The 16,647-nt window shown below is 37.0% G+C and overlaps 1 protein-coding gene across 1 annotated transcript in view; it reads right to left on the minus strand.

Annotated features, from left to right (window-relative positions):
- Positions 1 to 616: 616 nt before the first annotated feature.
- Alkbh8 (alkB homolog 8, tRNA methyltransferase) overlaps positions 617 to 16,647 on the minus strand; it is a 48,801-nt gene continuing 32,770 nt past the window's right edge. The window contains 8 exon segments of the mRNA XM_028893014.2: positions 617 to 1,082; positions 1,084 to 1,246; positions 1,249 to 1,357; positions 1,359 to 1,480; positions 10,805 to 10,958; positions 14,454 to 14,710; positions 16,474 to 16,530; positions 16,533 to 16,624. Coding sequence (XP_028748847.1) covers positions 926 to 1,082; positions 1,084 to 1,246; positions 1,249 to 1,357; positions 1,359 to 1,480; positions 10,805 to 10,958; positions 14,454 to 14,710; positions 16,474 to 16,530; positions 16,533 to 16,624 — 1,111 coding nt within the window. The 3' untranslated portion in view covers positions 617 to 925.

Here is a 16,647-nt window from a genome sequence, read left to right on the forward strand (position 1 = left end):
AACTATTTGAGTTGTCTTAAAGCTTAAACCAATTGATGAGGAATAGTGATTCCTGTAATAAAATCAGTCAGGATTGCTAATTACTTCAGCCATTAAAAAGTAATCTTTTGCTCACAAGTTAATATCCCTTTCAGCCTCCAATTTACTTTTTTACATGGCATTTATGATTACAATGAACACAATATTTACTTACCTGTTTGCGTTTATCAGCCTCCCTTTCTAGAAGGTAAGCTTCCTAGGATAAGGGCTTTGCTCTTGTTTTCTACTGGTGTGTATGTTTGTGGTAACAGATAATAAATCCAGAGCTTCAATTAGAAACACATGTTCTTTCAGAGCTAAACACCACCTACTTTACTTGCTCATAACTTCATTCCTAGTACTTAAACAGTAAATAGCATGAATTTAAAGAATATCTGTTGAATGAAGTTTCTATGAATTCAGAGAATCACCTGGCTAAAGTTTTACTGGGCATCCACAATGTGCTAGAAAGATCCAGTGAGAAAGTTACTACGAGTTTTTCAGATAAAACTTCACATTATTTCCTACTGTCCAGGAGTATTCACTTAATTAAAAGGTCACATCATTGTTTCACTACGATCTACATAGTATAGATCTTTATATATAAACACTTTATAACAAAGCTTATCTTCAAAATGCTGCACACTTATACAAAGATCACAGGCCTTTCACAAGTTAAAGCCAATCACTTTTAAACACCATACTTAGAAGGCATGTAAGAGGAACCTACGTTAATGAAGTCAGTCAATAGTAGCAGACAGAATGTTACCTAAGTAATCTCTGCTCTTAGCTCTCCTTTGGTAATGTCCCCCAAGTTGCCTCACTAATTAAAGGGATAATTTACCCTCCTTCTCAAAAACAGATAGGCAGTTTTTTCCTTTTACACCTGATATGTTCAGATAAATGATCAGACCTTTTGAAGAACAACACACCAATTCCCCTGATCATAGTAGCTCTGCAGAATGCTAACATCACCCACAGCCTGGCAGGAAGCCTCCAATTCTCCATCACAGAAAACATGGTAATAACGATGAAACACGGACTTGGGTCAGGGGATCCTGCTAACCCAAATGCTCAACATCTTTGTCTTTACTAGGGTTTCCCTTGAAGTGCCAAGGAACCAGCACATCTTGGGAGTGAAAGGAAGTCCTGTTTGTATGAACAGGAAGCTCAGAACTAGGAACTTTTCTTGGCGTACATTCTCCCTCTTGGATGTTATTAGTGGTGGGACAGATGATGCTTGGTCTTCACTGCCTCCGTCAGGCGTCTGATTTACGAGTAGTCCTGCAGTGGTTGTGGCACTGTTTATCTCCTCTTTATCTTCTTGGCTAGTTTTGCTTCCTTTTAAGGTACTTGGACTTCTGGTTTTTATACTCTTGTTCCATTGCCCAGACATATATAAGGGCCTGCCCACCAGGTCTCAAGAGACGGGCAAGTTCTTGGAGAGCTGCCACTCTACGTTCTAAAAGAAAATTTAAAATGAAATGATTGTCATTTATTAACCTACAGGAGACAGAGAGAGGAAGTAGAAACATATAATTAAATGTAGGATTATTGTATTTAAAAACACCTGACAAAGGCAGACTAGACCTGAATGAATTTAATTTATAGTGTGAGAAATAGATTACACACAGGAAACAAAAGATTCCCTGGCCTGAGGACACCAGGCTCTGAGTACAGGGAAGTCAATGCAGCTGGAATGCAGGGGACAGAATTACAGAAAAAGGAGGAAGTGCAGGGAAATGCCTACAAAGGCTACATGCAAAGTCTTCTAAAGGCATCGTCCAGTTCCTATGCTACAGAAGCAATTCCTTGGTGAAACTCCAAGAAATTCAGCAGAGAAGCAGCTGGGAAGTTAGAAAGCAAAGCAGAGGTTTCAGCAATCAAACAATGCTGGAGACAGAAGATGACCTTAGGGTCTTCAAGGTACAATGGCACAGATATAAACAAGCCTAACCTGAAACCATAGGGAGGGTTAGAAATAAGTACTATAAACTGGCTACAATAGAACAGAAAGCCAATCCTTAAAGAATTATATTGATCAGCTTACATGTAGTTGTAGGTCCAGAATCCAATAATAATAACAATAACAACAATAATAATGATGATAAAAATGAGATATATTGAAAGCAATCATGACCAAAGCCCAAAAACCAGAGCAAAGACAGACTAGGAAAATAAAACTGCAAGCCAGAAGAAGGCAACAGGTGTCCACCTTTATTACTTTCCATCTTGGTCCCTTTAGACAAAGGGTCCCTTGAACCTAGCACTAGCTAGAGCTAGACTGCCTGCTAGACTACCAGCCAGTAACCACAGAAATCTTTCTATCCTTGTCACCTCAGCATGGGAGTTACAAGTGTGTGTGTGTGTGTGTGTGTGTGTGTGTGTTGTGTGTGTGTGTGTGGTGTGTGTGTGTACCACGCCCAGCTTTTATGTGGGTGCTAGGTTCTAAACTCTGGTCTTCAACTTTCACATAAAATGCTCTGAACTACTGGAGTCACCTCTCTAGCCCCAAGAACATTTTTGTAGATATAAAAGAAAGGTATATAACTATTGCTGAGGGAAAGAGAGAGAAACAGTGATAGAGAGAGACAGATACAAAGAGACAGAATATTTTGTTAATGAAATTCTTCCTTTTTTTTTTAACTAGGAAAATGAAGAGTACTTTCACTTATTTAACTCTGGAGTATGTTTTTCACAGTTTATCTGGATTCTTTGTAACCATCACTTTCCAGGAATACAAGAAAAGAAGTAGCAAATAGCTTTCCTTTCAGAAAGCTGCCTGTCAAGGTGTTTTCAATTTCTTATGTATTCTCAGAAACTTTACCCTCAGTTTTTACAGACAGAAAAGGAGATAACTGTTCTTATTTTCATTAGACTTAGGAAATGTTCCTACCACCAATTAACCACGAGGTATGGCCTCTGTCGGTGCAGAAATACTCTGCCAACTATTATCTATCCTTTTATAAAAGATGTAAAATTATATAACTCGACTTTCTAAATCCATACAGTGCTTCAACAAGCAACTGTTTGAATATTTGAGAAATGAATTCAAGTTCAGTAAGTAGGCTCCAATGGTCATTCTACCTCTCAGATGTTTTAGTTTTTATATGGATTAAAACTAATATAACGCCAGGCGGTGTAGAGCACGCCTTTAATCCCCACCACTGGGAGACAGAGGCAGGCGGATCTTTGGGAGTTCGAGGCTGGCCTGGTCTACAGTGACATCCAGGAAAGCGTGAAGCTACACAGAGAAACCATGTCTCGGAAAAAAAAAACTAATATAACATTTAACAAGTGTTATTATTGGTCTCATAAATTGTTTTGTAAGTTTCTCACATTTCTTCCAGTCGACTTGCTACTTGCTATAGTTTCTATTAACCCAGATAAAAACCAAGTGATGTACTACTTGGAAATGAGACTGGTTTACACAATTATTTTCATCTTAATGTTTTGTAGTTATTGTCCTCTATTTTCTGTACATGAGACAAAGTTTAGTTAATCAAAATTCAATATAATAGCTATGTATATTATAAAGCAGTTATTCTGTATTCAGTGTAATTAAGAATTAAACATTGTATGTCTTGGACTAGGGAGATGGCACTGTAGGTAAAAGCTCTTGGCACTACCTGATGATTATTGTGTGATATTGTTTATATTCTGAAAAATAAATCTTGCTTGGAGTCAGAGGGCAGAGATAGCCACTAGTTAATCATAGAGGTCTAGAGGTCTGTGCAGAGACGAAACAGGAAGTAGTAAGGTGGGGTGGAGATAGGATCTCAGCCTTTTTGGATGGAATAATGGAAGAGGAAGGAAGCGACTGTGGCTGTTCTTCTGCTTCCCTGATCTTTCAGGTTTTACTCTGATATCTGACTCCTGGATTTTACTGAAAAGATCAATTAGATTTATGCTTCTCTGGCACCCAACTTTTGGGACACAAATTCACAAAAAAGCTGCTTGCCAGTGCTTTTCACCTACTGGCACATACCAGGGTTGCATGTAGGAACTGTATCCAGTGGAGTCACCACACCATCAGCTTGATTTCCCTTTCTTCCCCAAGCCTCTAATCAAGTCTGAGATTTTCTGTTGCAGCCTCTCTATGCAAACTCCACAGGTGCTTGGGCTCCAAACACTGCTGGAGTTAGCCCCTCACCACCAGCCAGCTCTGCCTTCAGGTAGCTCTGTGCTCTCACTTTGTGCTGATCACAAGTGCTGTTTTCACAATTACCCCTTGCAGAAGGGTGGCTCTTTGGCTTCCCCTCCCATGGGTTGTGGCTTTCCCTGGACCCTCTCCTCACACTGCTGACACTGTTCTCAGCTAGGCTGTTCTCCACTTAGACATGCTACACAGTAGCAACCAGCCTCCCACTTTCCCATCGTCATCAACAGATTTGGTGAGACAATTGGGAATTCTTAAAGAGGGGAAGTAGTTTATAAAAAAGAGAAAGAGTTTTTTCCCACATTAAAAAATGGGAAATACTATCACAATGGAGGGAGTTAGGTCTCTGTATGATTACATAACAGATGATTTAAAAATGGAACAATTAGCTGGGTGGTGGTGGTGCATACCTTTAATCCCAGCACTTGGGAGGCAGAGCCAGGTGGATCTCTGTGAGTTCGAGGTGAGCCTGGTCTACAGAGCGAGATCCAGGACAGGCACAAAAACTACACAGAGAAAGCCTGTCTCAAAAAACCAAAAAATAAAAATAAAAAATAAAATAAAATGGAACAATTAAATGAGGGATAAATAACATGGATGGGATTTACATAATGTCAATTATAAACATCGGTTTGATAATTCTAAGTTGGTTGATATGAGTGCCATGATACAGGCCTTAGAAATGGTTACTACCGATAATATGCAAGCCTTACAACTAATTACTAAAAAAAAAAAAAAAAAAAAAAAAAATTGACTGATAACTTACAAGCACTAGAAAAACCTGTTAAAATAAATAATAGAGATATTGAGACACAGACAGAGGAATTTAAAGGAGAACCAAAACTCACCACTACATTCTTAAATTAGAGAGGAACAGCCCAAGATTATCAAAAAATCAACCTTAATTTACCCAATCTCCTTAACAGGAACAACTGCAAATGACAGGCATCCCCAAGGCTAAGAAAGAACTGACTGGGTTCCTGTGGAAATGTTAGATTTGAGGTAACTTAAGGAATTAATAGTCTCATATGGCATGCATTCACCTTTTGTGGAGCAGATGATATATTTGTGGTCAACTAGTAACAGAATTGTCCCACAAGAATGGAAAGACTTTGTTGCAGCAGTATTAAAACCTGGTCCTCAGTCAGAGTGGAGGACCTGGTGGAAAGATGAGGCTAGGACCATTGAACAATGAAGTAGGGCTAAAGGTATTAAAATTTCCCACGAATAACTTCTTGAAAAGTATGATTATGCTGATGTACAAAGATAGTCTTTATATGATGACCACACCCTGGTTCATCAGCTTTGAATGCTTGGGACAGAATTGAAGAAGTCATAAAGAGAATTGAGTCATTTATCAAAGTTATACAAGCCCCAAAAGAAACCTTCACTGATTTTTTACAAAGACTGACTTGAGCTGAAAATAGAATGATACCAAATTCAGAAAGTAGACAAGTAATAATTGAATCTTTGGCTTTTGAAAATGTTAATTCACAGTGCAAAAGGGTAACTAGGCCTTTAAAGGAAAGATCAGCACCCATAGAGGAATGAATCCGAGATACAGTCAATAACTGAATCTCATAAATATGATGATGGTTGGATAGGAGAGATGATTACCAGAGGCTTCAGGAAAAATCAAAATATCAGGTGTTTTAATTGTGGCAAACAAGGTCACCTAAAAGGGGATTGTAGGCACAGCATTCCTAGAAACAATGTGTTTTTTTTTTTTTTTTTTTTTTTTTTTTATTTATTTATTTATTTATTTATTTATTTTGTAGGAATAATGCAAACAGAAGGCCCCTGCCTTCTGGAGTATGCAGAAGTGTGGCAAAAGCTGACATTGGACAAATGAATGCAGATCAACAAGGGACACGTAAGGGATCTCTTGTAGGCTCCCATGTCAAATTTGGTTCATTTCCCCCATTCCCTGTCACCATGGGGGAAACTCCTCCCCAGAACAAATAAAGGCCCAATGCCTATTGTAAAAAACCATACTGCTTTGGATGATAGGTCAGCTTGAGTAAATAAGACCAAAATATCAAGAAAAACCATATAACAAATATTATAAAAATTAGATTTGAATGAGAGACCTCTTGATTAGAAGAGGTGATGGTTCATCAAACAGCATGACCACGCAATCTAAACTAACTTATAAGACTAACAAATGCTTTTTTTTTTAATCAGCTAAAACTTGCCAAAAGGGAAACTCCCCAAAGTTAGGGTGAGGGAAGGGTTTTGGTTTTGTCTTTCCAGGAGAATGAATGTATCCAGGTAAGGAATTTGAAGACCACTGGATCTGAGGAGAAAGGACAAATCATCCAGAGAAAATGTCCCAAGGAAAAGACTAAATTGGTCAATTGATATAGCACAATTCCAACAGAATAAAATTTCATAAATCTTCCCAAATGTTTGTTTCTGCTGTTCTCTACAGACACATAATGCAAATGGTCTTTTTGTACTCCTAGTTCAATTAAACATCTCTCCTTCTCTAAACCCAAGCATGCTTATTAAAGGAAAATCCAAAATCTATCTTATGTCAGAAGAGCCACCTGATATGGGACAAAAACAAACAAACAAATTAAAAAAAACCCAAACCAAACTAATCTATTGCCATTAATCTCATATTCCTTTGGTTTTATTTTGACTCTTTAAAGCTTTTTTTAATGTATAAATATACCTCAAAATTTATAAGATATATATATCATATATATATATGCATACACCTTTTTGTCATGATATTAATGGTCATATAGGGTACTAATACTAGAAAAACGCTTCATCTAGCTTCCTATACATGATTTTGAGTTTGAGTCTCAATCAGGTAATTAGGAATTACGTTTTTGTACTATGGATGTACATAACAAATTATGGTCCTTTATTTAACCTTTTTGAGATCTGCTGCATATTGCTGTGGATGGTTGTTTGATAAATAAAACAATGATTGGCGAGTAGCCTGGCAGGAAGTATACGCGGGAACTAGCAGAGAGGAGAAAAGAAAAGGACAGGAAGGCAGGGGGGAGAGACACCAGTCCAGGCAACATCATGTAAAGGCAACAGGTAAAGTCACAGAACACGTGGCGACATATAGATTAACAAAATTGGGCTTAGTATAAGAGTAAGAGCTAGACAATGGTAGGTCTGAGCTAATGGCTGGGCAGTTTAAATAATGTAAGAGTTGGTGTATTTATTTTATAAGTGGGCTCTGGGACTAGCAGGGCTAGTTAGTTTTTTGGTTACTCAGTAGGTAATGGACATTTGACGTGGTTTAGGGGGGTAGGATACAAGTTGTTATTAGTAATGGTTAAAAAAAAAAAGCAGAACAAAAAAGATTAGATTCAGAGATCTTGTTCTGAAAAGAAAAAGGGGGAATACAGAAATGATAGGATAAAAAGGTAGATTATTGAATCTACTTTTAAACCAAAAAAAGCAACTTCTAGTTTTAAATATTTTACATTGGCTTGGATTTTTGTATATTGATACAAATTTGAGGTTATTTTTGTTATACTATATATATGTGTGTGTGTGTGTGTGTGTGTGTGTGTGTGTGTGTTATATAAATGATAAGATAAAAAGGTAGATTATTGAATCTACTTTTAAACCAAAAAAAAAAAAAAGAACCCTACTAGTTTTAAATATTTTACATTGATAGGGATTTTTGTACATTGATACAAATTTGAGGTTATTTTTGTTATACTGTATATATGTTTCTACTCTTAAGATATTTTTATATATTGATACAAACTTAAGGTTATTTTTGCTAGAATATACTGTACACATATTTCTACTCTTGTTCAAGGTATTATGCCTATACAACTCATTTAACAATGTCATGTAAATTTCTAGTTCTTGAATGTTATTATTACAAACTATTTAGGATAATAAAGAAATACAGATTAGTAGTCATCTATTACAATCAAACTTGTAGTCAGTTTAGGTATGCTTTCAAGGTCAAGCAGAAATAAGTGGTCTTCAAACACTTTAGAGATCTACAGAATATGGCATTTCAGATGATTTAATAACATAAGTTTTTTATTTTTTATTTATTTTTTTAAAGACAATGAGACATGTCTGCTCCTGGCAGCATCAATCTACTTCAGAGAAGATGATGGGCATTGAAGAAACTCCTTATGGAGTTTACTTCTTTGTGGCAAAAGTTAGCAACTGGGCAAGAAACTGCCCTTGCCTCAACTGCTGACAGTATGCTTTTAAAATTCAACAAGCAGGACAGAAAACAAAGTGACTGTTGAACTTCACCATGACAAAGTGGAACACTCCTTCAAAAACCCTGCTTCACAGAAAAGTCTGTCAGATATTCTAGGCCTATACGCTGTAGATGAATGCCCCAATGTTACAGAGGAACCTTGAGTGACTGTCCAGGCAGCCAGCTGTTTCTGTTATTTCTTAGTTTTAGAAGTTGTTTGCTTTGCACTTCCTGTTTACTCAGGTAATATTAAATCCTTCTCACGTTTCTGATGGCGTTGATGACTAGATTGTTATAGTTTTCCTTGTTACCAAACTCAGAAAAGAAACTCACTGAAGAGGTGTAAAGTGTATAAGGTTGTGAAACATAAAAAGATAGTTTGGGTGGGTAATACAAGTTAGGATAGAAAGTCAATTAGGTAGAACACTTTGGACTCACCAAAATAGGATGGATACTGGAGTATTTTCTCTGAATTTGTCAAATGCAAAAGGATTAGTCATTGTTAATGTAATTATTGCCTGTATATATTTGTATATAATTATGTACTTATTGTATATAGTTTTTTTTATGTTAGTTAAAACTTTCACTTTTTATTTAGACAAAAAGGGGGAATGTTGTGTGATTTTTGCTTGTATTTTGACAAATAAAGCTTGCTTGGAGTCAAAGGGTAGAGCTAGCCACTAGATAACCACAGATGTCTGGAGGTCTATACAGAGAGGAGACAGGAAGTGATAAGGTGGGGTGGAGACAGGTCTCAGGCTTTTTGGACTGGATGCTCAGAAGAAGAAGGAAACAACTGTGGCTGCTCTCCTGCTTCTTTGATCTTTGAAGTTTTTACTCTGATATCTGACTCCTGGTTTTCATTGATAAGATTAATTAGATTTACACTTCAGATGACCTGAATTCAATTCCCAGAATCCTTACGTTGGAAGGACAGAATTCACTCTCAAAACTATTCTCTGACCTACACAAGTACCCTATGGCAAGTGGACACTCACATCAATACCCACATACACACATTTACTCTAAAATAAGTAAATACAAATAAAATTAAAAATTTGATATATCACCATTTCAATTACTTTGAAATGACTTAGATTATAAATTAACATGTTAAAACAACTATTATCCTGTGTCCAGTTAAGAATAAAACAAGAAAAGACTTTTTTTCCTTTTAAAAAACGAATGAATAAAACCTAAAGGACTTTAAACTAAGCTAATACGTCCATAAAACTAGGAAAAAATTTCAATGAAGATATAAAATAAATTCTAGGATAGTATTAACACATTAATTTCACAGTAAATTACATATATCTCCACAGAGAATTGAGCTAGAATTCAAGCCAGCATAAATCACCAAGAATGAAGCAGAAAATCTTAAAAAGGGTAGCAAAATGTAGAACATATTATCAATTTAGAATTCAAAGTATAGTCAAAATAATATTGTTTTAAATAGAGTTTAATGACACAAAAAGAGGATGTGCTACCAATATTTAAATACTTAGTGATAAATAAATACTTAAATAAATATAGCAAAGAGAATTCTTTAAGCAAAAGAAAGCTAGTCTTTCAGAAACCTTTAAAAATGCTTCAAAGAAGGAAGACTAGAAAGAGTAAATATTGAAAAGTACAAATAAATATCAAGAGCTTAAAACAACAAAACTAATAAAAAACAATACCACAGTGGAAGTCAGAGGAGCTAAGTGGTGTTCTGATGTCTTACATTGCTAGGAGGGCTAAGCATAACAACTCAAGGTAGACTAAGGTCATGGGCAGATATTGGGCACCATGGTAACCACTAAAAATAACCAGAAAGCTAAGGGAAGAGGAAAAACTAGAGTATGGCTATGAGGTAAGTAATCAAAGAGAACTGTTATCAGTTTTTGTCACTGTGGTGAAATGCCTGAGGAAAGCAATGTAAAATGGAGATGGAGATACATTTTAGCTCACAGACTTCCAGGTTTCACTCCATGGCCACTTGGCTTCTTGTTCCTAGGCTATAATGACTCATCAGAGAAGAAGGCATCCTGGCAGAGCTGCTCACCTGATGGCAGACAGGCAGCAGATAGAAGGGGACCAGGAAGAGAATGCCATTCAAAGTCACTCTACTGGTGAGCTCCTTACTTCAAATCAGGCCCCACTTCCTCATAGTCTATGCAGCATAAAAGTAATCAATGAGTTAACACATTGATGGAGTTAGCACCCTCATGACCCAATCACCTTCCAACAGAGCCACCAGCTTGGGGCCAAGCCTTCAACACATGAGCCTTTTTTATTTACTTTTGGATGATACTTCATGTTGAAACCATGACAAAAACTAGAAAAATAAAAGAAAAAAATTTAAGGAAAGGCTTATACTGAGTCACATACACACAAACTTTTCCTGCCACTTTAGTTACAAGCGTTTACAGAAGGAGAAGCAATACTCACAGCAGTTGAAAAATGGTGAATGACAGCAATGGAGATGCAAGCATCGAAAGACTCACTTCGGAATGGAACTGACAGTGCATCACAGACTAAGGCCTGAAACTGCCTCTCTCTACAAATGTCCACAAGGTTCTGGCTACGATCACAACCAATCTGTTATAGGGAAAGAAATTTGTAACATTTAGTTTACATATCACAAGAGGTTTATTTCATACCTTAGACTACTCACACATGCTTCAAATACATAAGCAAACAACCACATTACAAGTCATAAGAGTCAGTACCAAGTCATGACTACAGTCAGGAAAATCAGTCATTACCAAACAAGAAAAGAGGATTTAGGCCCTATATGGTAGCACATACTATTAATTACAGCATGATGGAGGCAGAGGCAGGCAAATCTCTACAATTTCAAGGCCAGCCAGTATTACATAGTGAAATCCTGTTTGTTTTTGTTGTTTTTTGCTTTTTTTAAATCACTGTTAAATATTATTTCATTTTTAAAGCTATTAAGTTTTTTTTTTTCTGTTAAACCCCTAGCTTTACAAAGAACAAAATGCTGAATTCACAGTTTGTAAAATTATGCTTGTTTAAATTTTTCTGTATCAGAAAACCATCCTAAGGGAATAGGGCTACTGAAGGCAGCAAGCAGAGCAAGTATTTCTACCTCCCCTAGCAGGTAAAGCCCAGTAAGTCCCATGACCACCTCTGATTCTGTGAAAGTGTCTGAGGGCTTCCCATCTTCAAAATAACTGTCCTGTTTAGTAACATATATACAAACATCGAGCTCTTTATGGTGCTATGTATACCCATGTGTAGAAACGTGCATATCTATATAGATATAACTGTGAAGTGCACATGTAAGCTATGGAAGTCATAGAAGTGACTCAAAAAACACTAACCAATCATTTAATAATTATTCACAGACATTTCTTTATAACCCAATCCAGTAATGAGTAATGCTTTTTACTCTGTAAAAACTTGTAACTAGCCAGGCAGTGGTGGTACATACCTTTAATCCAGCACTCAGGAGGCAGAAGCAGGTGGATCTCTGTGGGTTCGAGGTGAGCCTGGTCTACAAATTGAGTTCCATGAAAGCCAGAACTTTACTAGGTAAAATTCAATATGGGAATGTCCTAAGGGACTATTAATAACAGCATTGGCACCATTCCTAACTCTTCCCTTTGTTTAAGATCCATGCCTGGCTGATTACATTTCTTTATTTTCATCCATATGCTATACAACTCAGCCAGTAAGCACAAACTCAGACTGGAAACACCATTCAAATAATATACACAGTTTTATGTTGGTCACATTTCCTTACACTTAAATTCAGTTCAGAAATAATCATAAGCCATAAGTATGCCCAGTCATAACCGACAACTGCATCTTACTAAGAGTCAACAGAAAGATATCCAGTCTGACTATAAAACAAAGCTTTAAAAGTAGGGCTCAATAGTTTATTCAGAAGAAAGTTGCTAATAACAACAAAGAAAACTGGAACAGTAGCCATGTAAAATAAGAGGAAAGGTCTCTCTCCGTTTGCCAGATGCTTTTGACAGTTTAGATATAGCATACCTTTTCAATAACAAGAAAGCACAGGCAATGTGTCATACAAATCCCACTGATGGAGAAGTGGCCCATGCCTGGCTCAAGACTTTCATCTTACGTTTGTTTTGCTGGAGTCTTCCACAAAACGTAGTTTAAATCATGTTTTTTTCTCTTCCTGCTATAAATACCGAAGATAATTCATAATAATTCTATACAATTCTCCACAATATAGCAGAAAGATGGCCTAATTATAAGCAAAAAACATGAACTCAAGAACTCTTGCAAAGCTCCATATTTCATTGTGTTAAATAGAGATCAAGGACATAAAAATTTATATTAGGCTTAAAAATATTTTCTTTACTCTTCCCTACTTGTGTACATATTATGTGTATGCATGTGTTCATGTTCATGTTCATGTGTGAGTATGGTCACATGCATGTGTGTTAGTCCTTGCGTAATTTAGAGTCTCTTGTTTTACTGCAATGTACACCAGCTAGCTGACCTAAAACCTTCTAAGAATTCTCCTGTCTCCATCTCCTATCTCACTAGAGGAGAGAGTAAGCTACATTCACCTTCTACCACATCTGGATTTTGTTTATTCTGAGGATTTCAACTCAGGTCAACTTGCTTGTATGACAAGCAACTTACCCACAGAGCCTTCTCCCCAGTGCAACTTCTTTATTTTTAAAATTTTCAAAGAAAAATAAAACAAGCCAAAACCCTAAATATGTGACTGTGGAAATATAATTAAAACATGAAAGAAATCATTAAAATAAAGTTCCTTTTCTACTATTAAACTATCAAACATAACTTTTAGAGCAAGCAAGTAATACTTACCTTAGCAGGTGAGAAAGGGAAGGAAGGAAGGAAGGAAGGAAGGAAGGAAGGAAGGGAGGGAGGGAGGGAGGGAGGGAGGGAGGGAGGGAGGGAGGGAGGGAGGAAGGAAGGAAGGAAGGAAGAATATAAGCTAGTTTACTAGGGTAATAGAATACAGATAGGTAAATATCTTTCAGCAATATTCTGAATCGGGGCTTTGTTTTTCTTAAAAAGACACAATATTTGGGCTACAGAGCACTTGATACTCTTGCAGAGGACATGGGTTTGATCCCCAGCACAAATACACGGTAGCTAATTATCTGTCATATAACTCCAATTCCTGGGGATCCAATTCTCATTACTGGCATTTGATAACAACAGGTTTGCACATGGTGCATGTACATACACAACGGGCAAAACACAAACATACATGAAGTAAAGTAAATACTTTTTAAAACGAATATATATATGTACATACATAAGCACACAATTTTTAAAACTATGAAGAAAACATTATAGCTGGAGAGATGATTCAGAGGTTAAGAGCACATACTGCTCTTACAGAGGATGTGAGTTCAGTTCCAAGCTTTGTAATATGATCATCATAAACATTTCATGATTATAAACTATAGATTAGAAAGGAATTTTTGGAGAGGTTTTCTATAGTGAAGCATCCTAACAGGGGAAAGGTAAAGCAGATGCACAAAGCAGAAAAATTATGGAAGAAGGCAGAAAGATTTTAAGAGCCAGAGGAACAGGACATCTGCTATAATACAGCATCTTCTATATATGACAGTGAAGCTGCACCCATGGATCTCAACAATATGGCTGCCTAAATATGGCTAGACCTGAACAGTGACAACATACCTGACATGTTAATGTGGATGGGAGAAATTTCACAAGGCCCCACTCCTGCATGAAGAGCTATGGACAATTAGTGACTATTGACAGAGGGAGAATCAGTCTTCTTCAAGGAGGAGTGCCCTCATAGGTTATGTAATCCCAAACTGTCATCCCTAAACATACACACATACACATATATACACACAAACACAAACACACACATGCAATAAATTGACTCAGCAGGCTGTATTTATATATACATATAAATACAGTGACAATAACAGTTAAATAAGAGGTCATAAACTAAAGAGGGAAGGAAACATAGGAGGAACTGAAATTGGGAGAGGAAGGAATGAAAATGATGTTAAATACAGTATGCATGTATGAACCGCCCCCCATTTTTTTCAAATTAAAAAAACAGGAGCAGGAGTTACTTGCCATATATAACTCCTTGTTGACGCCAAGGTACTTTCCATTTCCACATCCAATATCTGCCACTATAGAACCACTTGGCAAAGCTTTCAGGAATTCCACGATGCGTGGCCATGGGCTGTGCCTTGTGCTGCTGAAGTGTCTTGCAATCAAATCATATACATGATGAACATGCTCTCGCTCCAGCTGCCATGCTTCTTTACTACTCTCTGGAAGGGAGGGAGGTGTGGCCTTCCTCTGTCTGTCACAGACCGAGGAGTAACCTAAATGAGAAGAAAAAGCTCTGCATCCAGGTGTGGTTGCACATGCCACCACTTGAGAGTCTGAGCAGCAGGACCACCAAGAATTTGAAGGCACTCTGTACTACACAGTGAGTTCCACGCTGCCTAGGCTTACAGAGTGAGATTCATCTCAATTAATCAATCAATAATAAATAATAAATCAAAACTAAATTTATTAAATAATAAGTAAAGCAATGTTAACTTTATTTTTATGCAAAAGACTAGGGTATCAAGTAAAATCCATATATGGACAGGATCTAGGGATAGTTAATGGTTGCTAGGGGAAGAGGTGTCATTTTCTTCAGTTATGTAGCTACTGGTAAGTTGTCCATGCTTCAGAAAATAATTCTACACCACACTCAAGCAAGTAATTCTAAGTAAACATAACTGGTCAGAAAACAAAACAAGAAGTTGGCGGGGGGGGGGGGGGGGGGGGGGGGGGGGGGGGGGGGGGGGGGGGGGGGGGGGGGGGGGGGGGGCGCCCCGCCGCGGGCTGTTGGGAAAAAGAGAGTCAGTGGAGAAGAGTAATGGTGAGTGAAAATGACCAAAATTTACTGTATATGCATCAAACTGTCAAAGAAGAAAGAGGAAGAGGAAAAAAAGGAGAAAAAAAATCTGTAAACTGAATAAAAAGACTAAGTGAAATGCTTTTAGTGTTTCACTTACAATTAATAACTTTCTACAACAAAGAAACATTTGCATAAGAAACTTAGCTTCTCTTTCCAACCAAATTTTAAGTAACTCAAAAACTAGAGCTTTGCTTTAGTTTCTGTACCTTAAAAGGCTGCCAGCAGTGTGAGACTCATCAAATACCAAACATCTTTAAAGTATCACACTTTATAAACTTATTAACAGTGTTAGCAAAATAAGCAAATTTTCATCCTCACAAATACAATGATTTCAAGTTTTTTAACAGGATTATCATCTTCAGATCTAAGAGGCTTTGCACTTTAATATTTATTTGTATTTTTATTCATGTGTATATGTCTCTCTGTGTGTATGCCATGGAGGAGGGGGGTGCCTGTGGAGCCCAGAAGGTATCAGATCCTTTGGAGTTGGAGTAACAGCCGACAACATGAGCACTGGGAAGAAGCAAACTCAGGTCCCCCAAAAGAGCTACAACTGAACCACGTCTCCAGCCCTGAGAGAAAAGATTTTTTTATTTATTTAAGATTGCAGCTAAATATAATGGTTATTGTTACAGGCTATCCCAAATTGAAACACCTGTGATATGAAAAGCATTCTCTGATTCCTCTCATTACAAATTATCATTTATAAAGTAAAAGAATTTTATGTTGAGTCCATGAAATTAATCTAGGGAAGAACACACTCATATAAACAAATCAGAACAACATCCTATGTGTGCAGTTCTTTTTAGATCCAGGTTTTCAAACTGACTAGAATATAAACCTCTACTTACTCCCCTAGAGTCACCCTCACCCACACAAGCAATCTGTCATCTCCAACTTCTCTGTTGGGAATAAAAAAGAAAAATCAAGAGCCTGACAAGCCTTTCCAACAAAAGCCATTTCTGCACAATTAATGCCTTACAATCCCAACAGTCTTAGCTATTACTTCAAAAACTAAAGCATTTTCTTGGCATCAGCAATGCTAAAGGACCAAATATCAGGTAAATAAATAATAAAACATAGCCTCTGCCTTCAAAGAATATAAACACTGATGGCCTTAAAGGGTTTCCATACCACATTTATTCTATTGTAGCACAGATGAAATTAGAGACTTACTACAATTGCAGGGCATACGCCTTACTTTCCTGAACGTAAATGATGTTCGAATTCCCGCTTGCTTAAAGTCAAGTCTCCAATGTCACTGGTGATTATTCCACCTTTGAACTGCTCAGATGCTTGGACAGTATCAAATTTTCTGGGTGTAATTCTGAAGACAACAAATAAAATAAC

This window comes from Peromyscus leucopus, chromosome 7, assembly GCF_004664715.2.
Source record: "Peromyscus leucopus breed LL Stock chromosome 7, UCI_PerLeu_2.1, whole genome shotgun sequence".
In the NCBI taxonomy this organism is placed as follows: Eukaryota; Metazoa; Chordata; class Mammalia; order Rodentia; family Cricetidae; genus Peromyscus; species Peromyscus leucopus.